The 21,495-nt window shown below is 34.6% G+C and overlaps 1 protein-coding gene across 1 annotated transcript; it reads left to right on the top strand.

Moving 5' to 3' along the window:
- The first annotated feature begins 13,411 nt into the window (after nucleotides 1-13,411).
- Nucleotides 13,412-20,178, top strand: LOC131851180 (uncharacterized). The gene is made up of 7 exons (XM_059201627.1): nucleotides 13,412-13,601; nucleotides 14,445-14,519; nucleotides 15,015-15,255; nucleotides 16,270-16,417; nucleotides 16,714-16,754; nucleotides 17,723-17,823; nucleotides 18,662-20,178. Exons 2-7 carry the CDS (start codon nucleotides 14,463-14,465, stop codon nucleotides 19,610-19,612), a joined length of 1,539 nt encoding a protein of 512 aa, XP_059057610.1. The 5' UTR covers nucleotides 13,412-13,601; nucleotides 14,445-14,462; the 3' UTR covers nucleotides 19,613-20,178.
- The last annotated feature ends 1,317 nt before the right edge of the window (nucleotides 20,179-21,495 follow it).

Below are 21,495 nucleotides of genomic sequence, written 5' to 3' on the forward strand. Positions count from 1 at the left end.
TATTGTCGCGAAGTAATAGCGCTATCTGAAACTGTTATTACGCTCAGCGCAGCGTACCACTTGCCTACCTGTTAACTGTTACTGAGGAGTCAGGCGCAACTAAATATTATTACACTGTCAAGTAGACAGACATAAGATCGTGACAATTATAGAATTGACGTTTTCGTCAAGTATTCAGCTATTTTGTCATCCTCAGTAGTCTAGGTAACAATAATGCAATTCAAACGGGGATCGAAATTCAAATGGTAAAATTTGGGACCAACTCTGGCAGTTTGTTGTAATACCTTACTCAATTCACATAAAACGAATTTCTAACCTTAATGAAACGACATTTAGTGCAATCACTAAGTTTTTTCAAACTGACAATATTTTTCTTGAACTACATAATATTTTCGTAAATGTATTAAGAACCAACTGCGACAATATTTGACGATATTAGAAAAAGCAGAACACAATGTCTAATTCTTATGACATTTTTTATTATTAAAAACAAAATACGGCGTGCGTTGATTTTTTTTTTTCTTCTTTTTTATTTAAAATAATGTTGTGTTAGGAGTATCCTCTAAGTTTAATTAAATAAAAGAAACTTATAACAAATCGTATAATTAATTTTAACAAAATCAGGAAAAGAACTTATGAAGCAAACACGGTATGATACGGAGATTCGTTCGAGAGCACGTCTGTCGACCAAAAGAGACCGCACACCGGGTTTCGCAGCCTTTTATAGACGCGCCGCACGACGGTGGCGCCACCACAGGAAGTTACACCTAACACGGCCTCTCCTGACGGAGCATCGTCCCCGATGCTTTCTGGTCACGGCGCGTCGTCTGGTCCGACTGCTAATCTTATGCGCTCTGTCCAGGCTGAAAGTATTCTCAGGGCTATTGCTCGGAGACGAGTCAACAGTGACTCTTCACAACCTGTGAACCATAAGTTAGTGGTAAGCATTTTTTTTTTGGAAGTAGGATCACGTTGCCTCACAAGGACTAATTTAAATCTGATCTAAGCTTGTATACATAGAAGCCACACAAAGCTTTATACGAGAGGTAACCTATAACACACTTTACGCTACACAGAGCCTTACACGAGATGTATCTTATAACACACTCGATGCTGCACAAAGCCTTACACGAGGTGTATCTTATAACACACTCGATGCTGCACTAAGCCTTACACGAGGTGTATCTTATAACACACTCGATGCTGCACAAAGCCTTACACGAGATGTATCTTATAACACACTCGATGCTTCACAAAGCCTTACACGAGTTGTATCTTATAACACACTCGATGCTGCACAAAGCCTTACACGAGGTGTATCTTATAACACACTCGATGCTGCACAAAGCCTTATACGAGGTGTATCCTTTAGCACCCTCGATGCTGCACAAAGCCTTATGCGTGGTGCTACCTAATACACACTCGACGCTGCACAAAGCCTTACACGAGGTGTATCCTATAACACGCTCGATGCTGCACAAAGCCTTATACGAGGTGTATCCTATAGCACCCTCGATGCTGCACAAAGCCTTATATGAGGTGCTTACCTATTACACACTCGACGCTGCACAAAGCCTTACACGAGGTGTATCCTATAACACACTCGATGCTGCACAAAGCCTTACACGAGGTGTTACCTAAATACCTTACGATAAAATTTATCTCAAAAATACAAATTACATTAGAAAAACTCAAATTCCTTTTTGACTCTACTCTATTTTGACTCTGTATAGATTAGAACAATAGAGAAAGCATTTGAGTGTACGAGAATATATTTGTATTCGTTACATTTTATGTACTGCATCATAAGGTATTGAAAGTATAGTGGACCTGGACATTGGGTGGAGAGGAACGTGATATAAAGTATAAGGTAACATGTTTACACATTAAACAAACAATTCCGTGCTCTATAGTATTTCTTTACAAGATGGACCCTACTTTGAAACCGTCAACTAATTTGAACTCGACAACGTTTCCACGTCAATATGGTCAACACGTAGTCTTTAGAAATATAACAATAATCGCGACTTTTTCCTATAGAGATATGTTAATAATTATTTTCTTTAAGATTTATTTTCTTTATATATCGCAAACTATTCAACTGCCCTTGTACAAGTAGTTTCATCATCAACAGCATATGCTACTACGATTCGTGAGGTTATTAAAAGGATTTCGATGCGTGTGATATGAACTAACCTTTACGATATTCAAACGTCAAATCACGATCCTGTAGGCACATTCACCAGCGCACTACCCTAGGCAAGAGATCCTCTTATAATTTTCAGGGCGTTGCAGTTAGTTACTACCCTAAAATGTTTTCCGATGAGATGACGATGTTGCAATGCCTTGACAACAGCAAGTATCTCGAGCTCAGGAGTAGTACCTTGGATCTGCACATATTGTAAAGCTACTGCGTGTATACGTCCGTCTTTTCCTATTTGAATTAGTACCGTAACCTAGTGCACTTGCATCCGTATGGACTTCAGTCCGTAAATGGTCAAAGATAAGCAACGCGGATTGACTAGCCAATATAGAGATGATCTCATCTCTCTAGTTTCTATTCTTTTCCCCGTTAAAATTTCAAGAGGCGATTTGGGTGTATCACGGGATATACCGAATAAGATAGCTGACCAGTATCACTAAATAATATCAACTAAATATTGCACAAACCATGTCAGCTCTCCTTAAATGATATTGTTTGCATGTGATCAGTTCATTTTTATTATACATCGTCTCAACCGACAACATCGTATTCCGCAACAAGCAGCTTCGACAGTTTTTGGTATCCAAAACTACTACGGCGTTTATTTTCTCTGTCCGTCATACACATGAACGAGGACTGCTTGTAGAGACTTTCCTACTCTAACACCGCTTTAATCTTATTTACTTAATCAACCAATTGATTGCGTATTTAATATTTAGATTTTAATGATTTAGTACTAATTCGCAGTTTGTATTCACACATTTGAACTTAAAATGTACAGTTACCACAAGTGTTCAAAAAAGCAACAGACTTAGTCTTCCTCGCTCGTTCCTTATACGATAAGATAGTTCACGCGGAAGATTCAAAAATAAGTATTACTTGATGAATGAATGAAATGCTCAAATTGAAATTTGTTTGAACGAAGAATCCATCATTTCTTTTTGGATACGTTCGGCCTGACCTGACTCTTACAAATAGTTCCAGTCTCCTAGGATACACAACCTCAGGAGCGAGGTAATTACACTTAGCGGAAATGAATTGTAAACCTGGATTTTCACACGCATGCTTAATTTATAACTGTAAAATAATTTATATGGTCGATTCGGTAATTAACCGTCGTACCTACATAACGCTACTTCGTTAACAAGTAGTCGAATGTGTATCTCTATACGGTATTGACCATAGCTGTGACTGAGCCACTAAAAAGTATTCAGAATGTTTATTCATTAAGACTACAAATTTTCTTTTTCATCACCACGGAACGGTGTATTTATCAATTGAAGTCGCGCTATCGATTCACTACGCGCTATATTATTTTCAAAAGAGCGGTTTCTAAAAATACGCTAAAAATCGTTATTTCGTATACGCAATGTCTTTTCAATATTAAAAATATCATTACCAATGAGTACCGACGTCTTTAAGATAATCACAAGGTACTAAGAAGTTACTTCTTGTGAGATGTTATGAATTTTGCAGATTAAGTAAGAAAGTAATCAAACCGCATATCCGTTTCGTCTAAACAGCATAATATGTGCACCTTACAACACGAAAACCATCATTTGATTTAAAAGAAGTTGTTGAACTACTATCGTACTAAACATTTGTGGGTATAATCAGACCGCATATCCGTTTCGTCTAAACAGCATAATATGTGCATCTTACAACACAAAAACGATCATTTGATTTAAAAGTTGTTGAACTACTATCGTATTAAACATTTGTGGGTATAATCAGACCGCATATCCGTTTCGTCTAAACAGCATAATATGTGCATCTTACAACACGAAAACGATCATTTTGATTTAAAAGTTGTTGAACCACTATCGTACTAAACATCTGTGGGTACCCGCATATTACGGCGCGATAATTTCGTCTCGATGTGCATTATCACTAGTCCAAGTCACGGCGAAAACTTGCGTTAGCCTAATTCAGATTATTTCTTTGTAAAGTAAGCGTATCCAGTATGACCTATCTTCTCACAAAACGCATATACGATTTTGTCCGTAGGTTATTTTTCAAAAGAACTAAATTTACTTCTATACTACTCGACTATATTGCAACTATAGCACCGTATTTAAGAATCTACTTCTATACTACGTAGTTTGCTATCATATATGACCAAGTATGATCATCACTAGCTCACTCACGTTACTACGCACTTGCTTCACCTTTTAATGACAAAACTGACACCGTCTGTCGGTTCACTGAATGACCACGATCTACTTCATCGCAACTATTCGTCAATGTTGCGCATACTTAAAAGTATGAAATATAAAAATAGAAAGATCTCACCAGATTCATGACATTAAGCGTCGATAAGACGTTTCGTAATGTCTGTTGAGGTAGCAACCGATCGCGCCACCGCACCAGGTGCGCTCGTTGGCGCCGCGTTGGCGGGTCTGGCTGGCGCGCCGACTGTCTGCGCGAGCGGCGATAGCGTGGCGGGGCCGGTGCCGGCGCAGGCACGTCGTCAGCATCTACGTCGGCAGCTATATGCGAACCCCTGTTTCGCTGAGCTACCCGCACGTTGTTCCAGCGACACCAATTGTTGAGACTTGCGTCCATTAACGCTGCTAGTTCACCTATATTTGATAGGTGGAGAACGGAGACGCGTGCTCTCGTAACGATGGGCGTTTTCTACTCGACATGTAATCAATCCTTAGTCAAAAATGTTATTCGCGACCAAAAATGGCCTCGAATCCCACTTCTGATGTTAGGAGTATCCTCTAAGTTTAATTAAATAAAAGAAACTTATAACAAATCGTATAATTAATTTTAACAAAATCAGGAAAAGAACTTATGAAGCAAACACGGTATGATACGGAGATTCGTTCGAGAGCACGTCTGTCGACCAAAAGAGACCGCACACCGGGTTTCGCAGCCTTTTATAGACGCGCCGCACGACGGTGGCGCCACCACAGGAAGTTACACCTAACAGTTGGCTATATTAGCGGCCAGTTCACTCCAGTGCCTATCTCGGCCGGAATATTCATCCAATAGATGATCTATAGATTATAAATGTCTGAAGTATACCAGTCAAGAAATTTGTAAGTAGACAATAAATTAACAAACGACTTAACCACTGGACAAATATATTATTATATAATAAAATATATACATATTAGTCTATCTAATTTCTTAATTTATAAGTAATATTCCACTCTTAGGAAGTGGTCTCGGAATTATTATTTTTTTAAATTGTTTGAAGCTTGGCTATGTCGTCGTAATTTCGAGCCCTATTTAAATTGAACGGAGGATCGATCGAATCGCAAATCTATTTAAAGACACTAGATAGGACAATTAAGGCAGAACTCAATAACTCAAAATTATATCTTGTACTCAAAAATAAACATGTGTTAGGAATATCCTCTAAATTTAATTAAATAAAAGAAACTTATAACAAATCGTATAATTAATTTTAACAAAATCAGTAAAAGAACTTATAAAGCAAACACGGTATGATACGGAGATTCGTTCGAGAGCACGTCTGTCGACCAAAAGAGGCCGCACACGGGTTTCGCAGCCTTTTATAGATGCGCCGCACGACGGTGGCGCCACCACAGGAAGTTACACCTAACACGGCCTCTCCTGACGGAGCATCGTCCCCGATGCTTTCTGGTCACGGCGCGTCGTCTGGTCCGACTGCTAATCTTATGCGCTCTGTCCAGGCTGAAGGTATTCTCAGGGCTATAGCTCGGAGACGAGTCAACAGTGACTCTTCACAACCTGTGAACCATAAGTTAGTGGTAAGCATTTTATTTTTGGAAGTAGGATCACGTTGCCTCACAAGGACTAATGTAAATCTGATCTAAGCATGTATACATAGAAGCCACACAAAGCTTTACACGAGAGGTAACCTATGACACACTACGCTACACAGAGCCTTACACGAGATTTATCCTATAACAAGCTGGATGCTGCACAAAGCCTTACAGTAGGTGAATCCTACAACGAGCTCGATGCTGCACAAAGCCTTACACGAGGTGTATTTTATAACACACTCTATGCTGCACAAAGCCTTACACGAGGTGTATCTTATAACACACTCGATGCTGCACAAAGCCTTACACGAGGTGCTGCACAAAGCCTTACACGAGGTGTATCTTATAACACACTCGATGCTGCACAAAGCCTTATACGAGGTGTATCCTATAGCACCCTCGATGCTGCACAAAGCCTTACACGAGGTGATACCTATAACACACTCGACGCTGCACAAAGCCTTACACGAGGTGTATCCTATAACACGCTCGATGCTGCACAAAGCCTTACACGAGGTGTTACCTAAATACCTTACGATAAAATTTATCTCAAAAATACAAATTACATTAGAAAAACTCAAATTCCTTTTTGACTCTGCACTATTTTGACTCTGTATAGGTTAGAACAATAGAGAAAGCATCTGTGTGTACGAGTATATATTTGTATTTGTTACATTTTATGTACTGCATCATAAGGTATTGAAAGTATAGTGGACCAGGACATTGGGTGGAGAGGAGCGTGATATAAGGTAACATGTTTACACATTAAACAAACAATTCCGTGCCCTATAATATTTCTTTACAAGATGGACCCTACTTTGAAACAGTCAACTACTTTGAACTCGACAACGTTTCCACGTCAATATGGTCACCACGTAGTCTTTAGAAATATAACAATAATCGCGACCTTTTCCTATAGAGATATGTTAATAATTATTTTCTTTAAGATTTATTTTCTTTATATATCGCAAACTATTCAACTGCCCTTGTACAAGTAGTTTCCTCATCAGCAGCATATGCTACTACGATTCGTGAGGTTATTAAAAGGATTTCGATACGTGAGATATGAACTAACCTTTACGATATTCAAACGTCAAATTACGATCCTGTAGGCACATTCACCAGCGCACTACCCTAGGCAAGAAATCCTCGTGTAATTTTCAGGGCGCTGCAGTTAGTTACTACCCTAAAAATGTTTTCCGATGAGATGACGAAAATGTTGCAACGCCTTGACAACAGCAAGTATCTCGAGCTCAGGAGTAGTATCTTGGATGTGCACATATTGTAAAGCTACTGCGTATATGTGTCTGTCTTTTCCTATTTGAATTAGTACCGTTACCTAGTGCACTTGCATCCGTATGGACTTCAGTCCGTAAATGGTCAAAGATAAGCAACGCGGATTGACTAGCCAATATAGAGATGATCTCATCTCTCTAGTTTCTATTCTTTTCCCCGTTAAAATTTCAAGAGGCGATTTGGGTGTATCGCGGGATACACTGCCTAAGATAGCTGACTAGTATCTATGATGACTAAATACTATCCACTAAATACTATCCACTAAATACTGCACAAACCGTGTCAGCTCTCCTTACATCTTATTGTTTGCATTTGATCAGTTCATGAACATGAACGAGGACTGCTTGTAGAGACTTTCCTACTCTAACACCGCTTTAATCTTATTTACTTAATCAACCAATTGATTGCGTATTTAATATTTAGATTTTAATGATTTAGTACCAATTGGCAGTTTGTATTCACACATTTGAACTTAAAATGTAGAGTTACCACAAGTGTTCGAAAGAGCAAAGATAGTTCACGCGGAAGATTCAAAAATAAGTATTACTTGATGAATGAATGAAGTGCTCAAACTGAAATTTGTTTGAACGAAGAATCCATCATTTCTAATTGTATACGCTCGGCCTGACCTGACTCTTACAAATAGTTCCAGTCTCCTAGGATACACAACCTCAGGAGCGAGGTAACTACACTTAGCGGAAATTAATTGTAAACCTGGATTTTCACACGCATGCTTAATTTATAATCGTAAAATAATTTATATGGTCGATTCGGTAATTAACCGTTGTACCTACATAACGCTACTTCGTTAACAAGTGGTCGAATGTGTATCTCGATACGGTATTGACCATAGCTGTGACTGGGCCACTAAAAGTATTCAGAATGTTTACAAATTTTCTTTTTCATCACCACGGAATGGTGTATTTATCAATTGAAGTCGCGCTATCGATTCACTACGCGTTATGTCATTTTCAAAAGAGCAGTTTCTAAAATTACGCTAAAAATCGTTATTTCGTATACGCAATGTCTTTTAATATTAAAAATATCGTTACCAATGAGTACTGGCGTGTTTCAGATATTCACAAGGTATTAAGAAGTTACTTCTTGTGAGATGTTATTGAATTTTGCAGATGAAGTAAGAAAATCAGACCTTACAACACGAAAACGATCATTTGATTTAAAAGTTGTTGAACCACTATCGTACTAAACATCTGTGGGTACCCGCATATTACGGCGCGATAATTTCGTCGCGATGTGCATGATCACTAGTCCAAGTCACGGCGAAAATTTGCGTTAGCCTAATTCAGATTATTTCTTTGTAAAGTAAACGTATTCAGTATGACTTATCTTCTTACAAAACGCATATACGATTTTGTCCGTAGGTTATTTTTTCAAAAGAACTAAATTTACTTCTATACTACCCGACTATATTGCAACTATAGCACCGTATTTGAGAATCTACTTCTATACTACGTAGTTTGCTATCATATATGACCAAGTATGATCATCACTAGCCCACTCACGTTACTACGCGCTTACTTCACCTTTTAACGACAAAACTGACACCGTCTGTCGGTTCACTGAATGACCACGATCTACTTCATCGTAACTATTCGTCAATGTTGCGCATACTTAAAAGTATGAAATATAAAAATGGAAAGATCTCACCAGATTCATTAGACATTAAGCGTCGATAAGACGTTTAGTAATGTCTGTTGAGGTAGCAACCGATCGCGCCACCGCAGCAGGTGCGCTCGTTGGCGGGTCTGGCTGGCGCGCCGACTGTCTGCGCGGGCGGCGACAGCGTGGCGGGGCCGGTGCCGGCGCAGGCACGTCGTCAGCATCTACGTCGGCAGCTATATGCGAACCCCTGTTTCGCTGAGCTACCCGCACGTTGTTCCAGCGACACCAATTGTTGGGACTTGCGTCCATTAACGCTGCTAGTTCACCTATATTTGATAGGTGGAGAACGGAGACGCGTGCTCTCGTAACGATGGGCGTTTTCTACTCGACATGTAATCAATCCTTAGTCAAAAATGTTATTCGCGACCAAAAATGGCCTCGAATCCCACTTCTGATGTTAGGAATATCCTCTAAATTTAATTAAATAAAAGAAACTTATAACAAATCGTATAATTAATTTGAACAAAATCAGTAAAAGAACTTATAAAGCAAACACGGTATGATACGGAGATTCGTTCGAGAGCACGTCTGTCGACCAAAAGAGACCGCACACCGGGTTTCGCAGCCTTTTATAAACGCGCCGCACGACGGTGGCGCCACCACAGGAAGTTACACCTAACACATGATTATATCCAACTTCTAGAACGTACATTTTATATCATAGTTATAATTAGATTTAATATTTACTATTTATATTTTTTATTTGAAGTTTATAGGCACAAATCATATTAATTAGTTAAAAATATATTGTGCTCGTTATCTCAATCAGAAACTAGATGGCGTTGTAGTTGAAGTCTGGTCTGGCGAATGGTTGCTGTTGATGCTAACAAATAATTTATAAATTTAACCTATTACCTACTACTAAAATACCTGTTATTGGTACTCTAATGAATCATAGAATGGTGCACCTGTCTGCACTAATAGTTTACACTGACAAGGCACCACTAGAAGATGATAAGAGGAATACAAGATCAAATCAAATAATCCAATGAAATTATCATATTATATATTTCATACATTCATGAACTCTGTAATTGAGTAATATATTTTTTTTATTAAAATTGATTTTAATTTACTCTGAAATTTCGTTGTTGTCATTCTTTTTAATTCGTCAGGTAGTTTATTATATAAAAATATTTAGACATATGTATGTATAAAAAAATTTAACATAATTAAGTGTTGTGCTAGCTCTTGATGTCTAAATTTGAACTGTGTTTTTATCACACTTTTGTGTTTATTTGCTTTTAAAGGCAAAGGTAAATAAATTGCTGTATGCTTACAAATATGTATTATTCGTATATATAAAATGAGAGAAAAGTTAATAAGTTTTTTAAAAGCTGCTATAATAAAAAAAAATAAAAAAGAATATAATGTTTTTCATTACAATTTCTGGCTACTCACTCGATAACTATAGTATTTTTTTTTGAACTATTACCACAGATAACATAATATTACATACAGATACCCCATCCCATACAAGAAAATGGTTCCTTCCTAACTCGGGCTATTCTTCGGGCTATTTTATTTCGCCACCGTAGCCGCTAGATGTCGCTAGATCTGAAGCAGTTCGGATTACTAGTGGGTGCTTAGTAACAAAGCATGAAAATAGATGGCAGTCAATTCAGCTACATGACATCTGTTTTGCAAAGATATGTATATAATAGATATGTAGGTTACTGTATCGTGTACCTCATTAGGGACGATTCAAGATTCAATGTAAATGTGTAGGTATAATATCGTTAGCCGACACTCTGCAGATATGGCTTATGTGCCAATGTATATACCTATTATGTTATGGTTTATTTTACATTCCATGCCTATTTTTTTGATATGTTGTAACGCGTCTGCGCTATACGTATAGCCTGATTTTGATACGTTTATACTCGTACGTATCAAAATCGGGCTATACGTTTTTTTTATTTCAATCGTTATATGTATGAGACTGATTTTAGCTACAATTAATTTACTGGTATATACCTCATGTATTCTACGATGTACCCCTCTTTTACCTAATGAGAATTCCGCTATATCTTATATTGTTGGATCGTCATAAAAATAATTAAAATAAGTTGTAAGACTATTGCGCTGCGTGCGGTATTCAACGACCAACTGCCGCCGGCCTCCCGTTGCCCAACCGCTACCGGGGTATCCGTTGCTTAGCAACGAGCCAACAGCGCGAGGCTACCGGCGGGTGCGCCGCTATATATATATATATATATATCTACTTAGTGGTAGTGTATTACAATATATAAATTTTGTATCACAGTGTTAGTTGCCATATTTCTCCCATGATGAAAATTGATATGTATACTTGCCAGGTCTGAGGTAGGGTTGTTATCTATTTTTTATACCCCTAAGTCATATGGGTGGCCTACCCCGAAAAAATATTTTTTTGTATTATGGACAATTTTTTTTTTATTTATAATGTTACATTGAAAATACATACACGCCTAAATTTTCACCCGTCTTTCACCAACCCCTATTTTTAATAGCGATATTCTTAAAAATATTATAAATGCTAAAGTAACTCAGTCTGTCTATTTGTCTCGCTTTCACGCCAAACATTCTGAATTACTCGTATATCTTTCAATATCTTTAGCGGTATAAACCAGGTTATGTACTACTACTAGTATTGTTAGTGAGGGATAAAGTTGATGAACAAAAATAAAACAATATTCGTATTAAAAATATATTCATCTAATATTTTTGGCATTATTTTTAAGTTTCTTCCAAATACAAGGGGTCTGACATGGGGTGTTATGTACCTACATTAAAAGATACTTTTTGAAATGTATGAAATGTATGTACCTACATTAAAAGATAATTTTTGACATGTATGAAATGTATGAAAGAAATGTATGTACCTACATTAAAATATCATTTTTGAAATGTATGAAATGTATGAAAGAAATGTATGTATGTACCTACATTAGAAGATAATTTTTGACATGTATGAAATGTATGTACCTACATTAAAATATAATTTATGAAATGTATGAGATGTATGAAAAATATGTATGTACCTACATAAAAAGTTCATTTTTGAAATGTATGAAATGTATGAAAGAAATGTATGTACCTACATTAAAAGATAATTTTTGACATGTATGAAATGTATGAAAGAAATGTATGTGCCTACATTAAAAGATAATTTTTGACATGTATGAAATGTATGAAAGAAATGTATGTACCTACATTAAAATATAATTTTTGAAATGTATGAAATGTATGAAAGAAATGTATGTATGTACCTACATTAAAAGATAATTTTTGACATGTATGAAATGTATGAAAGAAATGTGTGTACCTACATTAAAAGATAATTTTTGACATGTATGAAATGTATGAAAGAAATGTATGTACCTACATTAAAAATTAATTTTTGAAATGTATGCACCGTACAATAACAATACACGTTAAACATCATACCACAGAGTCATACGCAAGTTAAAAACAAACTGCTATGATATTAATGAGAAAGAAAAATCAACTTTATGGTATTCGAGTTAGGGTCGATTTCTCTTTTTTTAAATACTATTTTAATCTTACCAGTTGCCAGTATTCGAAGACAGCTACGATTCGTACTCGATATTTTAAATTATTATGTAATCGATTTTTCAGTACAAATGTAAATAACCAACGACACTAATAATGTACTATTATATTCCGTTCTTTGAAACGGAACACTGCTATAATACAAAATAATGAAAATTTACTGTTCACAACGACTCATTAAAAGCATCATCGAATAATGCGCTGTAATAAAATCCTGTTATCGATTATTCAAAAAAATCGATAATACATGTATTTATTTTTAATATGACAACACTTCATACCTAAGTATTATTGGAAATAGTATTACATGCTTGTTCGGCTATTTTTAATTTACTTAAAAAATTTTTATTTGTTAATTTACAATAATAATATATTAAGTGCTTGTTATTGGAAAATATAAAAAAGACATTTAATTAGGCCGATACAAATGACGACAATGCCATCTATGAAAGCATTTTGAAAACATTGAGCCCCATATTAGCACTGATTAAAGTGTAATTAAGTACTGGAAAATAACAAAATGAGTAAATATATGAAAATTACTTTTCTAAACGCATTATTTCATTTTAACATGTATATATAACTTTTTAAAAATTGATTAAACATTTTTGAAAACACAGTTTTGTTTTTTAAAACGTTTGCAAAACTATGAATAATTCCATCGATACCAATCACGCCATCTATATGCAACTTTTAGCAATAATAATGGCTACTTCCTCATTGAGTGCCACTGCTATTACTAATTAAAAATATATCTGTCTCTCTAGTAGGCTTGCTCGAACTTACTGACATTACCAGTATTGTGATAATGAACATATACGTCAACATCTCTATAACTACATAGTTTGTGATGAACTCTTATCGCGTTAACTTATCGTTTGTTTCTCGATGTAGTCTAGTTGTAGTGTAGTGTTACACCAAACAAGTCATACGAACTAACATATTATATATGTAGGTACCTATAATATAGTAATAACTAGTGACCGACCGATTTGGCAAATAAGTATAAAGACATTTTTGTATTTTTTTAGTCACTAAAACCGGAATAAACCTGTTTGTGCTGCCACGACGTGCATCGCACACCCGCATCAGTGCAGTCGATTGTAAGTACAGCTTTGGAGATGTCTCGCCATTTTGTATTATATTTTCTAGTAGTAGTAACGAATTCTTTATTTTTGTTAATGTAGTTGAATTAATTTATGGTAAAAATGACTTTTGTTATGTTTAATAATAACAACCTACATAATACAATAACAAAAAATTATATAATATATTTACGTACAGAAAATATATGTGACAGAAGTCATATTATAATTGTAGGTTAACCCTTTAACCTCAACGATGTTGGTTGGTGGTTCGATAAGGGAACAATTATTCTTATTCCCTTTTAAATTCACCACGAATGTTAACTAAAAGTAAGTTACTCATTCTTAGATCTGTCAGTGTAGTGTCAAATTTGACAAATGTCTCAAAGTATAAACGGATACATTTTAAGCCGCTAATTATGGCTGTATGAGCATAATTCCCTTTGCCTTTCCTTTGAAGGATAAAAAAACCCTTTTAAAGAAAAAAATCTAATAACAAAAATATCAAAAAGTCTTTAATCGGTATTTATTTATTGTTTTTTTATATGTTCATTTAATTGATATTTTTAGTGAGTATCTAAATATATTTAAAAAGAACTAATTTAATTATTAAAACATGTATTCAGAAGAGCCATGCGTCAGATATATACTGTACATAACTAAAAAAAACATACAATTCCTACCTAGTCCTTATTATTAAAAAACAACACAATCATCAGCTTTCAAACGAAAACAAGCATAATAATCGGTGGTATTGTTTAGGAGCTATGATGACACATACAGACACACAGCTTAGGACACCCCTTTAATGTGGGAGATAAAAAGTAAGGAAAATAAAAATATATATTTATTATGTTACAGGTGCTCAAACACTGAACAATGGCCCATTTGGATCTTAAAGTTGGTGCACCAACTGTGTCAGTAGAATTGGCAAAGGTGAATGTAAAATTGATTTTTATGATTTTATTCTGAAAGTGTATATTGAATTACCTTCTGGAACTTATTTATATATATATTTTCATTATATGTGAACTGCCAGAATCAACCATTACCGCAGGCAGGTACACCATTCCATTATCATCCATAAGACGATCTAATGTTGTATGCTTCCTTGCTGAGCCTTTATTATTTTGCATTTAGATGGCTGCAATCAGTCACATGGGCTGTATGTGCAGATGCAGATGTGGTGTTCAGTATATGACAGTAGAGTGCTGCTCCCAATAAAGCAGCCCCTCTTTCCATTAAGACTGTCTCCTGTATGTTTTGGTAGAATATTATATTATAATATCCTTTTAATCAACACACATTTTCAGCTATTGTAATTTTCCCAGCAAATTTATTTGGGTGCCTTTGTCACAATGTGTATTTGATGTCATATATGGCATTAATATAATAAAAATAATTAATATCTAAATATATTTCAAATTACAGGAATATATGGAAAGATACAAAGATGAATTCCATAAGAAAAGTGCCATAACAAATCTTGTAAATGAACCTAATATATTACTTTGTAAAAAGAAGCTGGTGGAGAAAATTGAAGAAAACACAGAATTATTTTGTCAACTTGAACATCTGTTACGAAAAAAACCAATGGATGAAGTCAAAAATATTGATTTGAAAATAATTAAAAATAGCTTATTGGACAATTTCAGTTGGGCGAGTTGTACAGGTAAATGAAATCCAAACAAAATAACTTTATATACATCCTGTGATTTAGTGGTTTGTTGGTTTTCAGCTATATTTTTTTATAACAACTGGTAGAGACAATGCCATATGGTGTTAAAGTTTGCTGTTTGTCCAAATTTTATTGTACAACGAGTTTTTGCCCGCGACTTTGCTCGTGTTGATTGACAAAGTTTCATACAAACTTTCATACTCTATTTTATCCCCTTGGAGAATTAATCAATATCCTTTCTTAGCTAGGAGTAGTTATTTCTTAGCTAGGATGCCTATGTCATAACATCTACCTGCCAAATTTCAGCCTGATCCATACAGTGGTTTGGGCTGTGCGTTGATAGATCACTATGTCAGTCACCTTTGAGTTATATATATTTAGATGAATGAAGAATAAAATTATTACCAGTGTTATTATGTTAGTATCTTGTGAATTCCAATATCATTATTACAATTATATCCTCCTTTTCACAGCGAAGCTGGTGATTAGTACTGAGGATGGGGAATGCCTCATTATTAATTTATATATGTTTTATATATCTCCCTTTTTATGAGGGTAATATGTTCAAACACACGCCTTACCCAAGCGTGCATGAGTTATATGATGATGATAAAAGTGATGGTGAAAGAAATTTTCTAACAACACGGCATGTGTTGAGGATGACGGATTTTTGTAATAGTTCTATTATAGGGGAGAGGGATTTGCTTTTTTAGGATTAGAGGATTATTATTATTATTTTATGGACATTGTTTAGATTTTATAATTAGATGATAATTTTGTATTTGTATTTCGACACAACATTTATTGTTAAGAATTATAAATAGGAAATAAAAAAAAAGAAAAATAAACATATGTATTAAGACTAGCACTGGGGCTCATCTCATTAATGATTAAATATATTATTTTATTTTTAATCATTAATTAGATGATTAAATGATGATTATCTCGTCTATAAGGAAGAATATTGGTGTATTTATAATTCTTTACTTTCATTTCAATTGTTTTTAGATAGTGTAACCTTTACTGACACCACACCCCTGGCTCTTCTCGCGATCTTCAGCTATAATTATGTAAATGATAAAGAGTTCCGTGTGGTGGGCACAGAACAAACAACTCCACTGTGTTATCTTTTTGTGAAGCTGTGCAGAGATGTTGGGTAAATATTCTATACTAGTTGTACCCGCGACATCGACCGCATGTTAGTGACCTTGACCAAATGATGAAAAAATATTCAATAAATATTTTAAAAAAAAACCAAAGAAGCCAAAGAAACAAAAAAAAACAGTTACATCATCCTAGCTTCATAGGTGATTTTCCATACAAACTTTCATTCCCTATTTTTTTACCCCCTTAACAGTAAATATAGCAGTTTAGCACACTGCTTAATTTCCGATGGTCGTGGGTTCGATTCGATCGAATTATATATAAAATTATATTTAAATTTTATTTCAGACTCAACAACGTCACTTTTGGGTTGACAGATAAAAAAATAGGTGCGTTTTTTTTATTTTTATTTAATACTAGCTGCACTTGCAACTTTTGTTGTAGTGACCGTGACCATATAAAGAAAAAATATTCAATAATCTAACCCGAAATACCCAAAAAAAAGTTTCATCGTTCTAGCTTCAAAAATGATGATACAAACATTTTTATTTTACCCCCTTAAGGGTAAAATTTTTACAAACTTTGAATGTTATATTTATTTATATTTAATCAACAACCTGAAATAAGTTTTAAGCTTCAAGCTTTAAAAATGACAATACTTCCATTCAAACTTTTATCTCCCCATTCAAACCCATATAACACTTTTGTCACATTAAAAAGTAGTCTTATGTCAGGGTCTGGACCACCAACTTTCCAAAGTGAAAGCGAGACAGACAGACAGACAGATAGTTACTTTTGTATTTATAGTAAGGATAAAACATTACATATGTTTTCACACTTTTTACTCTGAAAACGATTATTTGGCACACAGACCTTTGTATGGCGTTAGTTGTTCAGATAAGGGTTGATATTTAGAATAGAATAGAAATAATATTTATTCAAATAAACTCAATACAAGCACTTTGGAATAGTCACATTTTTTATTCTACCACTCATTCGAAACACAGATTCATCACAAGAAACTTGTGTGTTGCTCTTTTGAAAAGATATTTTTTTTATGTAAATAATTACAAAATAAGAAGTAAGAGATGATCAACATAAAAACATGTTAAATGTCCTAATATATTTAAAATAACTCTATTTTGATACTACATCCATATATTTATCAGTACCATGGTCTTTAAGTAATTATGTGTTTATTAATTTTAAACAAATGCACAATTTATTTCAATATAATCTATTAAAATCGGCAATGAATATTATTAATTTCCGATAGTGGCACATCCCTATTTTAAATAGGGATGTGCCACTATCGTAAAAACCTGGCAGCATCGCTAATGATTCATTTTTGTTTCAGATAAATGTATGTTTTTCAATAAGTTCACCTGCGCTGGAGTTGTCACTGAGAAGTCTGACATAAACTCTGCAGTGGATGCCTTCCTCTTGTCTTCATCACAGGTGATTATGCTCCTCTCCCCAACACTTCCTATTGTTGTATGGCTTGGGAATTAGTAAAAAAATCATGAACTTTCCCTCCTTTTTTTGTCGTGTGAAAATAATAATATCCCTGAACAATTCACACAGCGCCATCTAGTCAAATTAAGCTTCTGTTATGGATACTAGATAATTCATACAAACATATTAATGAATACAAATGTTTGTACCGTGCGAGGAGTCGAACTCGCGACCATCGCAAGTAAAGCGGTGTGCTAAACCGCTAAATCACCGAGGCGATCTAAATCTAATATTTTCATACGTTAAATTTGAACGTCATTCAGGTACACAGAGATAACTGAGTTGACAGTCGGAAACCATCTCCCTTCCTTCGTCGGACACCATTTTTGTCCGTCTGGTTAACTTATGTGTCGGTCGATTGTATGTGTGTGCGTATGTATAAACGAATGGTAATGGGTGTAATGGTTTTGTTATTAATTCAATCTATTTTTAAGCATTATTACAAAATAAATATTAGCTTTCTGAACTGTATACTGTAACTGTCTATTTAGAAATTTTATTATAGGTCATTTTAGTTTACTCTGTGCACACTAGATGGCGCTATACCAATTTTAAATGTCGCTATAAAGTTATATTCAGTTTTAATGACCTTACTTAACATGTATAGAACGTATAAAGAACCCTATGATTCCTAATGAAACTGTAGATTAATTTGACGCCCCCTTAGCCTTATGAACTCACGATACCTATTTGTTCATTGGTCCTTCGAGCCTACATTCTTCCGTCCGTCTAATTTTCATAAAAATATGCATAATTACTTTAATTTATTTGAAATTTACAGCACCCGTGGAGTCTGAAACGGATCTTTGTTCAGGAGAACGTTTACGAAACATTTAAGAAATGTATCGAAGGCAAGAGTAAATTAAAAGAACAAGAGAATGCAAAAGTGACGGAAGATGTAAAAAAACTAGCCAACGAATTGTACGTATATAAAAACAAAGTATTTATGTTCGACTTTGCCGGTGATTACGACTCGCTAGTGGACAGCACAGTACATAATATTTGTGTGGAAGCGTACCGGACCACAAAAGAAGTTTTGTCTTTGATTCAAAATGTCAACTTCTTGTCTCTATGGTCGAGTGACATAGCCGAAGCGCACGAGATTGCTGTCGCAGCGCCATCTACTTTAATTTGGGTGAACGACATCGACAATATGGACGGCCCGCCATTTATATGCCGATGGCTGCCTACATTACATTACAATTTGTTTTATAAAGAAACCAATTACAAACTAATTCTTTCGAAAAAATCAATAGTAACATCGTTTACTACTTGGGGGAGTAAATATGATACAAAAAGACGTTCTAAGATTATTTGGGAAGCTTTTAACAATTTCAAAAGCGAAGATATTACTTCATCCGCAAATGAATTAGTGAAATTAGTAGAGAAGGAAATATTACATGTACAATCACATAACTCATTAGAAATTGATAATGGCACAATGTATATGAGTGTAGGTCTACCTGTTGGTGTATTACCCTTAGCTGTAACGAAACTAGAGGATGTACTAATTATGATAAGATCATTGCTACTAGGAAATGGATGTGTGATTTACAAAGGTGATACAGACGTAACAAAAATACTCCCGCGTTTCCGATCATTTTTGGAAACTCTCATAAAAGCTGGCGTGCCCGTTTTAGATAGCACCAAAGACGAGGCCTCAAGTGTAAAAGAAAACTATGTTACGTATAAAACTATCGTGTCTAATTTTGGAACAATATTTGCTAATTGATTTCTTTGTTCTTTCTTACGAATGTCTTGTAGATATAAAAATTTTATTTACTTTAAAAGCATACACACACACAAGGCACTGTAATATAAAAACAAAAATAAAAAAAGTTGTTATAAGCCTATTACTCACTAAACGATTATTTGAATGACGAGCGTGCATGACAATAGTTGTTCATGCACTGGATTTTCATTTATTGTTAGACATAGACACCTATATAAATAACTGGCCTTTAAAATAAATAAATAAAATATTCAATCGAGTTTCTTGCCAGTTCTTCTCAATTGGATCTATATACTGAACTGGACGGCAGGAAAAAAATTTTTAAGTTCACATAGCGGCTAAAATATCCTACATGAAGAAATGCTTTCTGAATTTTGAAGTTATTTAATTTTAGTTACACATTACATTTGTCAACAAAATACAATACAATAGAGATTTACACATAAAATACAACACAGGTACAAAAAAAGACGGTGTGAGTAGAGTAGATTGTAGTCCAAGATCCCAAGGACTCTAGACATTACTCATTTTGTCATTAGCTGTCTTTAGACGTACATCTTTTCTCTTCTCTTACATCTTTCACGCAGGAAAGAATGAGCATGTAACTGTAGACAAAGAGAACGAAAAACGAGCACGCCGCCTGCTCGCATCAATCCTGCGTTCTACAATCGTGCGTGCTTTAGCCTTTTTAAAGAATATCCGACATCTGACTAAGAATCAAAGACGTAATTACAGAGTTATTGATAATTTATAAATCTAAAACGTGTCTCTGGAAAATAAATTATAAGTAAAAAAATAAAGTTAAATGTTATGAATCATACGCGAACAGGCGCGAAATAGTGAACAAAAAGATATTAAATTTCAATGATGATTTCGCGCACGCTCCTGATCACGCGTGAAAGAACGTATCGTATAAGAATAGAATAGAAATAAACTTATTTTGAGCACTTTTGAACAGTCATCACATTTTTTTTAACTACCGCTCAGTCAAAAAGCTTAAATTGAAGTATTTAAAAGTACTTCAATGTAAGTTTATATGAATAACTGATTTTAAAAAAATGTGTTCTAATGACATGACTTTACAATGAATTTCTAGAAGTAAATCTAAATTATGTGGAGACGTAAACAAATGGAAGGGTGCCGAGTGTTGATTGAAATATTACAAGTATAGGCACATAGATAAGGCTATATTATACTATTTTATGTTAAGATTATATTATATTATAGTTGTTTGTTATAAAAAACGCATATTTTTGTAAAGACTTATGTTACAAATATATTTTTATATCACAAATGTAGTTTTATTATATGAACTTTGTTTTTCAACTAACAATCCCTCGCAAATTTGACTCCATTACTCTGCACATTTTCACTGTTTTGCAACATTTTGCATTTCAATTCGGGAACAACATCTGGTGGTCTGCTCTAATCACTATGACTGATTTCCTCTTATTAATTGTTTAACCAGTTGGTTATATATTCAATATTTTTTCTATTTGAGTATTTAATTGAATGAGTGCTAATTGGTGGTTTGTATTCACACACTTAAACTTAAAAATGTAAAGTAATAATAAAATTATTTAAAAAAGCAACACGCAAGTTTCTTGCTCGTTCTTCTTGTGATGAGATAGCTTTCCGAATGAGCGGTAGATTAAAAAATGTAATGACTATTCAAAAGTGCTTCAATGTAAGTTTATTTGAATAAATGATTTTCTATTCTATTCTATTAGTGATGTTTTTCCCGATGGACTTTCTTGATAAGTGGACTATCCAACACTAAAAGAATTGTAACCTGACCATGTTAACTCAAAAACTTTACCTATTTATGATGTTAGTATAAATATGTAATATTACGTTATCTGTGGTATAGATATGTAATATTG

This window comes from Achroia grisella, unplaced genomic scaffold, assembly GCF_030625045.1.
Source record: "Achroia grisella isolate CSIRO2021 unplaced genomic scaffold, CSIRO_AGI_Agris_v1 utg781, whole genome shotgun sequence".
NCBI classification, from domain to species: domain Eukaryota; kingdom Metazoa; phylum Arthropoda; class Insecta; order Lepidoptera; family Pyralidae; genus Achroia; species Achroia grisella.

Coding starts and splice junctions, on each gene's coding strand:
- LOC131851180 (XM_059201627.1), top strand. CDS start 14,463: ATGGCCCATTTGGATCTTAAAGTTGGTGCACCAACTGTGTCAGTAGAA. Junction 16,418..16,713: donor AAGCTGTGCAGAGATGTTGG/GTAAATATTCTA, acceptor ATTTTATTTCAG/ACTCAACAACGTCACTTTTG. Junction 16,755..17,722: donor GTTGACAGATAAAAAAATAG/GTGCGTTTTTTT, acceptor TTTTTGTTTCAG/ATAAATGTATGTTTTTCAAT.